At 45.1% G+C, this 9,857-nt stretch overlaps 1 protein-coding gene across 7 annotated transcripts in view; it reads right to left on the reverse strand.

The window, feature by feature from the left end:
* Positions 1 to 9,024, reverse strand: part of TPP2 (tripeptidyl peptidase 2) — a 68,263-nt gene extending 59,239 nt beyond the window's left edge. For 4 of the 7 annotated variants that reach the window (XM_040487115.1, XM_040487114.1, XM_040487120.1 and 1 more), the window contains exons 1-2: positions 8,793 to 9,023; positions 1,555 to 1,683 (exon numbers count right to left, since the gene is read on the reverse strand). In XM_040487115.1, coding sequence (XP_040343049.1) covers positions 1,555 to 1,683; positions 8,793 to 8,957 — 294 coding nt within the window. In that variant the 5' untranslated portion in view covers positions 8,958 to 9,023. Of the gene's footprint in view, positions 1 to 1,554; positions 1,684 to 8,792 lie in introns of all 7 variants that reach the window. The other 3 variants (XM_040487116.1, XM_040487117.1, XM_040487118.1) reach the window with 3 other exon arrangements.
* Between the last annotated feature and the right edge of the window lie 833 nt (positions 9,025 to 9,857).

Consider the following 9,857-nt stretch of genomic DNA (forward strand, 5'->3'; position numbering starts at 1 on the left):
CAGATTCTCAAGAAGACCCATGCCCTTGTATAGTCCTCTCCCCTTGGTAAAGGCAGGGCCTGTGACTAGCACTCCTGTGACTGTATTATGGTAAGTAATATAGCAAAGGTGAAGGCACTGTGCAGATACAATTAAGGTCTGTAATCAGGTGACTGATTTAATAAAAAAGGAGACTGCCCTGGTGAGCCTACCTAATCAGGTAGGCTCCTTAAAACAGAGACAGGGGCCATCCCAATGGTCAGAGAGATTCTCCTGCTGGCCTGGAAGAAGCAAACTGTGGTGAGCTCAACAGCTGCAAGAAAAATATATTCTTCCAACAAGAAGAATGAAGTTGGAAGAGGATCCTGAGCCTCAGATGAAACCACAGTTCCAACCAATACCTGAGTATAGTCTTGTGAGACACTGACCAGAGAAACACAGAAAGCAGTGCTAACCCGTGGAAACAGTAAAATAATAAATGCAGGAATGTATGTAGCTTTAAGCAGCTGAATTTGTGTTAACTCACTACAGAGCACAACAACCTTATCCAGAAGAGGATGCCTAAACATAATTCAGAGAGACGGTAAAAGATGGCCAGAGTTAAATACAGCTCTTTAAACATATAAATAAGCACAAATTCATTTTCCAAACTAATTCTACTTATTGGTTTAAAATACCAAACCACAATCAAATTCTTGACATCTATAAGCTCATTAGCTAACATCTCATGAATTGCTTTATGTTAGCAATCTAATCATTTTTCATGTTAGCTCACCTTTCTACCAAGCACATAGAGTTAACACAAAGCCAGTCACTTAAGTCCACAATGATTAAATCCTAAATATTTCCTGTTCAAATTCTCAGAAGGAACAGGAAACAAGGCAAAACTATAACCTGGTCACTTTTCCTATCTTTCTATCCAAAACTTAAAAATTTTTAGAATTTGGCAACCACAATGAAAAATATATCCTAATTCTAAGCCCACTGTCACACAACAAAACAAATGACTTCTTCTAAGATGACCCCTGGTCCTCATGCTCTTGTAAAATTCCCTTCCCCTTTAAGTGTGTGCTGGGTTTCATGGCTCATTTCCAATGAAAACAAAATGGCAGAAGCAATGAAATGTGAATCCCAAGATTAATATGTAAAAAGACCATGGCCTCCATCTTGGGTACTCTCCTGGACTACTCACCCAGGGTGAAGACAGCTACATGGCATATAGCAGCCCCGTGGAGAGGACCCTAAGCCTACCAATAACCACTTGAGTGAGCTTGCAACAGACTCCCCTTCCCCACTCAGGCTGAGCCTTCAGATGAAACTGCAGCCCTGGCCAAGCTCAGGAGAGATCTTAAACAAGAGGCACCCAGCTAAGTCAAACCCAGATTACTGACAAGCAGAAATTGTGAGATGATAAATGTTTGTTGTTTTAAAGCATGAAGTTTTGGGGGTAATCTGTTAAACAGCAACAGGTAACTAGTAACCTACCAGTAAACATAAGCTAAAAACACTAAATGCTTTGAGGCAACAGTACAAAAAAAGGAAAGAAAAATTCAATTAAAAGATTAAAGCTCTAACCTTGAGCACTCTTCCTGAAAGACCAATAATCTCACCATCTTTGGGCTCTACTACTGTAGCAGTATTCACATCACCACTTCCTGTTGTATCAATGATATCGATGATTTTTGGTTTTCCATCAGTTGTGACCTGAAAATGAAGGGATAATTGAAATATGAATTATAGATTTCTTAATCATTATAAAAAGCAATGCCAACCCCCATATATGTGTGCACACATGTACACATACATAAAATACCCTATAAAATCTGCATTCATTTAAAAAAGAAAAAATTGAGTTGTTTTAAGCCAAAAGCTGGAGAGATACTTACAAAAAAATTACTCATGAAAAACAAAGAATCCTTCAAGTGATTTTACACAGTCAGTTAATAAATACTTACTAAGCATTTACCACAGGCCACTCGTTTAGGTGCTGGGGACACACACACAGTAATGATCTATACCTAGAAGTCCCTGGTCTCACAGATTTTCTGTTCTACTCAATTAACATGTCAGATACCTAACGCCAGATGGTGATAATTATTATGGAGAAAAATTAAGGAGAAGGAGGAGGTAGCGTGGGGTTTTCAGTAACTAGGTTGGTTAAGAAAGATCTCACTGAGAAGGTAACATCTGAGAAAAGATCTGAAGAAGGTAAGCTCTGGGCCCGACAAGCACAAACCTTCAGGGGAAAACATGTAATGACATTTCATTACAGGATGCCCACCGGCACTCAAACTTCGTTAAGTCCAAAGTTCAAAGTTCAAACTTAACATTCGAACTTCCTTCCCTCCAGGCTCTGCCATCTCAGGAATCGGCACATACCCAGTTGCTCAAACCAGAGAGTTCAACGTCCTTCTCGGATTCCTTTCTCTGGTTTGCTGCCCACATCAAATCTGTCAGGAAGTCATCTTCATTCCACCTCTAAAATACAGTTCGAGTCCATCTTCTCTGGATTTTCGCCACCGCTATCCCAACCCTCTCCCCACCACCACCTCTTGCCTTCGTGACACTGATGCTCTGTGCAGGTCTCCAGGGTGCGTTCGTGGCCCGCACCAGAAGCAAGAGGACAAGCTGTGCGATGGCAGCCGCCAGCTCCCATGCGGCCCCCTGCCATGGAGCTCCCGCATTCAGCACAAAAGCCTCTGAGCGACCCGTTCCACTGCGGCCCTGGACCACTGTAACCGCACTGGCCTCCTCTCAGTTCCTGCCACGTGCCAACCTTTCCCTGCCCCACGACTCTGTGCACACAGTCCTTCCGCTTGGGATCCTCTGTCTGTCCCTTCAGCTGTTCCATAGAAATCCCCTCATCTTTCGGCCTTCTACTAAAATGTCACCTCTTCAGAAGGCCTCCGTGATGACCTCTTCTGTGGGCAGTCACCACCCTAAACCTGAGCCTTACTCCTCCTCACTGGGCCTTGTTTCCCTCACAGAATTTGTAATTCTACAGATAGCTGATTCCTCATCTATTTCCACTATTAGAAAGTAAGTTCCCTAAGGGCAAGGACTAGGTCTATTTTATTCACCAAATTCTCCCAAACCTAGCAGTGCCCGGTTGGTGCTCAATACAGATTTAATTACTGAATGATCTGACACAAACTGCTCAGCATTAAGACTGATTTTTCTAAGGCCTGGGTTCTTGGCCAGTTCACAAATTTTCTTTGGGGCCATGCAGACTACTACAGGTGACAGCAGTCCTGTATTTCCACACTGCTTTTGTTGGAAAAATCACTTCTTGGCTTGCTTTGCAAAGGGAATCTGCAGCGTTCAAGATAGAGGTACTGAGTTACCAGCAGGGAATCGTCAGGCATGGAGACACAAAGACGACCGAAAAAAGACAATCCCCCCAGGGTGCCTGGGTGGCTCAGTCGGTTAAGTGGCCGACTTCGGCTCAGGTCATGATCTCGTGGTCCGTGAGTTCGAGCCCCGCATCGGGCTCTGGGCTGACAGCTCAGAGCCTGGAGCCTGTTTTGGATTCTGTGTCTCCCTCTCTCTCTGACCCTCCCCTGCTCATGCTCTGTCTCTCAAATAAATAAATGTTAAAAAAAAAAATTAAAAAAAAAAAGACAACCCCTGCCTATCCTCAAGGAGGGGGGCGGAGAAAAAAGGGAACACAAAAAAAATGCCAAGAGCATCAGAGAAGCACAAGGTCTTCCAACTCCTTTCCACCCAGAGAATTCACATTCACACTCTTTAAGATCAAGCTAAGTGTCCCTCTGTGTGTCTTTCCAGGCACTTCTCCCACTGTAGTGTCCTCAAAGCCCTGTAGGTAAGGGTTACCAAGGGAGGAGAGGGAAAGTTACCACGTAGAGGAAACAAAGGCACAAGTTTTTCTTTATGAGGCAGAAGCAAAGAGGTTCTTGGTGGGCCCCAAATCTTCTTCCAACTACATTGCTATAGAACCACCTGGGGCCATAAAGGCCTCCCAGGTACAGCTGCCTTTTTAAAATTTTTTAACGGAAACTTTAAGCTGGATACTTATTTCTTGGAAATTGTCTATACTAGTAACAAAATAACTAATATACTCAGGAGGCTCAAAATCAGTTTAAAAAAATGACTTTGGAAGTCAAACCAAATTCTGATAAGATCATGATAAAATTAACTGATTAAATCCGCTACTGGCTTTGAAGGGATTGGCTAAGCATCTTTGGAAATAAAATAAATGAAGGAAAATATAAGAAAATCAACCAAAATACAAAATGGAAATACTCCCTTATAAAATTAAAACTAGCTAAATCACGTAAGAAAATAATCGATTTCAAAATGTATTCCAAATAAGTCTGTAACTTGAAAGCTAAGCCATAGCACTAGGAACACAATCACCTATCTTTATCTTCTCAACGAGCAAACAACTTCAGTGACTTGAGATCAAGAATCACAAGAGATCACTAACAAGCCAGACAACAGATCCCTCTCATTAGAAACCTCATTATCAGTGTGTGAGCAAAGGAAGAAAACCTAATGGGATTTGGTGACTTATTTACCATCTACTATTGCCACCAGCTTTACTTATTAGTCTGTCTCTTTCATTACAACTTCTTACATATGCACTTTTCTATCCCTGTACTTCTTTCTCCATTAGGTAAAGGAAACCACGCCACTGGAGACAATAAGACACAAGAGGGAATTTGGGGTTAGGGAGGAGAGGTGTTAAAAAAGGCAAACCGGCTGAGGATTTTGCAATGGAGCTTTGGGAGAAGTAGGACAGTGAACTGCTACCATCAGAATGAATTCCCTCATCTTTGCAGGGGGAGGAGGAGGATGTTATGAGCAGAGCTAGGGTAGTACGCCGTGTGCACTGGGGTGGGGGACTGAGAAAGGCCTAGGGGGCTATGCTGGACAAACAAAACAGAAATTGCCCAAAGGTTTCCCCCACGTCAAGACTCTAAGTCACTTTGTGTCTCCACTGAATTGATTATGGTGAGGAAGCTGGTGAGGGCTGGGAGCTCCCGTCATTAAACACGAGGATCAGAAGAAAGCGGGAAAGGGGAGTTGCAAATCATCCTGAACAAAACAAGGTGAATGTAGAAGCATTTACTTGAAAATATTCTTTTAAGCAAGGGAAGATATTTCATAAGCAAGTACTATTAAATGACTTATTCTGAGGACATAATGATGAATGAATCAGACAGGCTCCGCTTTCAGAAAGCTTACAATCCAGTTGGAAAACAGATTAGTAAAGAGATAACTGCAACACAGGACAATAAATAAAAAAGGTAAGGACAGTGTGTACGAAAGCATGTAAGAATATAAAACCCAGTTTGGGGGAATTAGGGAAGACTAACTGCGAGAAAGGTAATAAAAATTAAAACCAACTGCATAGCATCCAACATTTGTAACCAATTATGTATCTATGATTTACTTTATTACTTCAGGAAATGTAAAAACAAAGATTTTTATAGGACCACTTGTAACCTTCCCCAAGCCATTTTTTTCTCCATGAGGAAATTATGCACGCTGTGCACACATTTTTTTTTTCTCATTCAACAAAAATAATGTGATAGGCACGTCTCCTACAAAATGCATTTGGACATATGCTGTCAAAGAATTTTAACTTATGCAGGAAAAAAGGTTACGTAAACAGAAATACTAAAATGAAACATTTTAAGTGCTACAGGGGGGTGGGGAGGGGGGGATATGAACACATTGCTAGGAAAGCAAAAAGAAAAAAAGCACCCAAATAACTGTTGGTAAGGATGGGCCTTATTCATCCTGAAGCCTCGGGTCAAACACAATGCTGGGCACACACGTGTAGATATATGCTGGGGTCTTAATTCAGCCAGTAGAGGTCCCAAAAGCTAATAGGGTCAAGACCCAGGTGGGTCTTAAAGGATTAAGCAAGTTACAGGTGAGGGTGGAAGGCTTGCGGGCAGATTAACTCATGTGTTGAGGAAAGGCCTGAAACACGGGGGTGAGTGGAAAGGGTGGAATGTTCTGGATGGAAGCATAGGGCAAACAGTGAGAAGCAAAGCACCACGAGGAGGTCAAGCTGCACAGAGAAGCGCCACACAAAATTCAAATTCCGGAATTTTTAGGCAAAGGCAACTAGAATGCCAAAATTAAGTGCTTTGTTTTGTATGACACAAGGGTGTTACAGTAGCAGTTTCTTATTTTTTCTAAGGAAAATAATCTGGCATTGTAAAGGGTGGAGCCAAGAGAAGACTGGTGGCAGGAGACCAACTGGCCACTGTGTATTCTTTCCAGGTCAGTGCAAGTCCCATCTCGGCCTCAAAGCCAGCTCTCACTGGCCCCTGATCAATCCTGGTGACGCCTGCAGGAGGATGGCTTTTAACTCACCCTTGGGCACCTGCCAGGTGCCTGGATATTCGATGAGGAAAGATGTAATCATTTATGCACTTATTATTCCTTTCATGCTGTCTGCCCTCTGCTTTTTTTTGAAGTTTATTTATTTTGAGAGAGAGAGAGAGAGAGAGAATGCGCAGGGGAGGGGCAGAGAGGGAGAGAGAATCCCAAGCAGGCTCTGCACTGTCAGCGCAGAGTCCCATGAGGGGTTCGATCCCACGAACTGTGACATCGTGACCTGAGCTGAAACCAAGAGACGCTTAACCGACTGAAGCATCCAGGTGCCCCCCACCCTCTGCTTTTCACAAGCCCAGACAGCTGTCACAAAAGACCACTGGGCCCAAAGCAGTCACTGAAGAATGACACCCCATTGTCATCTCCAAAGGGTTTATTTGTATCTCTGGTCCTCCATGCAGACCCCACCTGGCATTCTAAATGTCCACTCCTTTTTTTCTTTCCTTCCTATTTCTATCCACTTTCTTATCTTAATGATGTATACACAGATCTACAAAATAAATTGGCAAAAGCAGGGGAAAAAAACCTTGAAAATTCACTCGTGTGCAAGCCACTGTACTGAATTTCTTTAACTGGTCATATTTATGTCAGTATCTCAGAGTTAAAGTTGTTGGAAGACAAGAGTTACGTTTTCATTTTATTTCAATATTTTACTGCTTGAACATTTGTTATTACATGCCAATATCTAGTGTGTATTTATACTTCACACAGTGGGTGATTTAAATCCCAACCTAAACTCCTAAATAAACTTGCTTAAAAAAAAAAAAATCAGTGTTTACTTAATACTCTGCTTGAGCATTTGAAAAAGTCACATGTAATTAATCTTCTCAACCAATGTCCACAGCAACACTGTGTTGAGAACTGCTGTTACTCTACAGAGAGTAACGGAACAAAGTGATAAGCAGACTGGGAAATTCTACAAAAGCATTTTTACTGAGACAGTACTCCTCCAAACTCTCCTGATCCTTTTATTATCCTGACAAAAGAACCAGTGAACCACTTATCCCTATAAAAAGTAAACATACACTAGGACAGAATGGAAACCATGACCACTCTGCAATCAAGCCTCAATGAGGTGATAGCTGTCACTGTTGCAAGGCTTCAGAGTTATTAATGCAACAACTGTATCACTAGAGCTACCAGGCGGGAACAGTATGACTCCCTATTCTGGTTCACCAAAGCTTCCTGGTCCCAAAAGCCCAAGGTGTGTTGTACTCCAGAGTGCTGCTGAAGACTTAACAGGAGAAAGCAAGATTCCTAAAGGGATCCTGTACAGTCAGACTGGTTCCCCTTCCCACCCCCTCCCCAGCACGACATCTTAACCTCCAAAATGCTTCCTCGATTATTGGAAAGTACAATAGAGGATCCAGAGGCCAGAGGGGACTTGGGGGAGGGAGAGAATTACTAAACTTCAGCGTATAGTGAAGAAAGGAGAGTAAGATACACAGATGAAGGGTTGACCAGAGGGAGAGGATTACATCCAGATTAGATTTTCAAAAGATGGATCTTCAACAGTGATATTTTGTTTATGACTGTATTTCATTAAATGCTAAGGCGAAATCTACAGAAGCCAAACTTCAAAGACTTTAGACGGAATACTTTTAATCAAGAAACACATTTTTTAAAAAATTACCTTTTGGTACAGTACTTTAAAGATTTCAAAGGTGCTTCTGGCAAAATTAAGCAATTTTTTAAAATCGTAATTAAAGTATGTTGTCTTATATTTGGAGATAAAAAAAATTAAAGAAGCCTAATTTAATAGAGCCTGAAGAGTTGGCCAAAAACAAACTAAATTGGGTTCTTATGTAAAACAAAGACGAAGCCATGCGCTTCAATGACCCTAAACAAGTACAGTGCAGAAGATGGTTTAAAAATAGAACACATAAAACTACCAGAGGAAACTACCAGAGGAAGTTGACCGAGTTATCTTCTCGAAACCCGGCTTTGGTGCTAAAGACCAACAATTCTCCCCAGAACCAAATCCCCCGAACGACAGCAATAAAAAGGTTCTGATAGGTCGTTCGCCACTGTTCTGTTTCCTCCCCGCCCCCACCCCCGACAACTAATAAAAATTGTAAAATCCCCGTTAAAAAACAGTAGGCACGGGCCGGTGCCCGAGACACTAGGGACCTGCGGAGGAAGGCAGCGCGGCGGGAAGCGGCCCCGGGGCCCGGGCCTGGCAGCACCTGGGCAGGAAGGGGCTTCCTGGGCGAAAGGCGGACCCAGGCACCCCGGCCGGCCGCGCCTGGCACGCCGCTTTTGTCTGGGCCGGGCTGACGGCCCAGCCCGAGCCCCCATGCCTCCTCCCGGTGCCGGCTCCCGCTCGGCCGCAGAGCGGGCTTCGGCCTGCCGCGCTGCGAGGCTGCGTCCCCTCCACGTCCCCCGCCAGCCCGCCGGCCAGCCGGCCGCCCGCGCCCCCGCGCCCTCCGCGGCTGCCGCACCTGCATGCCAGGAGCCCCGGGGTCCACCCCCGTGTCCAGGACGGCGATGAGCACCCCCCGCCCGTCATACTCTGGGTAGCGACAGAGGAAGGAGGCGGCCCCGGTCTCTTTCTTGGGCAGGAGGCCGTGGAAGGGGAAGGGCTCCTCGGCCGCTGCGGTGGCCATGGAAGCAGGCTGCAGGACGAGGAAGAGGCAAACTGCCAGGCTGCGCGTGGACGAGCGGCGCGAGGACACCGGGCGGCCGCGGGCCTGGGCGGGGGCGAGGGGCGGGGCCGGGCGCCGGCCAATCCCGGCCCGCCAGGGGGAGGCGGCCAATCACGTGCCGCTACGTAACCCAACGGCGCCGCTCTCAGGACCCGGGCCGGAGTGTTGCCCGGGCCGCAGAGAAGGAGGCGGAGTCTGGCTCCGGTGTTGGAGATTTCGGCTCTTAGACTTGGGGTCTTAAAGAGACCTGCACTTGGGATTTTTTTTTTTTTTTTTAGGAGAGGGCTACGCTCCGAGGGAAGGGTCTGTGAGTCCCGGGAGAAACCCTCTCCGAGGGACAGGGAAGGAAATGAGCCGCCGGCCTGGAGTAGCGGAAACCCTTCCTAACTTCAAGTTGTGGACGAAAGTTTTCGGTCCGCTGCTGCAGGAGTCCCAGCTGCCCCGAGGAAAGGGAGCCGACTCTCGAACGCTAAACCCCCTGGAGAGTCGTAGGATATCGGCGATTTGCCCCGATATACATTTTTGAAGGACAGTTTTTTGATTCTGTGGTGTAGGGTTTGTGTACCCCTTTGATCGCGGCCCAGACTGGGAGGAACAGGGTGGATTAGACCCGAGCGTCTGTCAACAGGAAGTGGGTTCTTGGCCATTGAGTCGGCCTCTTAGGCAGTGACAACGTAGGAGGCCGAAGCGGGCCGCTCCTATCATCATTGCTAACCTTTGGCTTCCGAGATTTCTAAACAACATTCTTTTTGGCCCTTTAAATTGAAGTTCCTGGTTGTTCTTTAAGGTTCACTCAATTATCGAAACAATTTGCATTTTTTCAAGTTCACAGTGGCTGTCAATTAATTGCTTCTTGCAGCC

Source organism: Herpailurus yagouaroundi, unplaced genomic scaffold, assembly GCF_014898765.1.
Source record: "Herpailurus yagouaroundi ecotype Mexico unplaced genomic scaffold, PumYag 164, whole genome shotgun sequence".
NCBI classification, from domain to species: Eukaryota; Metazoa; Chordata; class Mammalia; order Carnivora; family Felidae; genus Herpailurus; species Herpailurus yagouaroundi.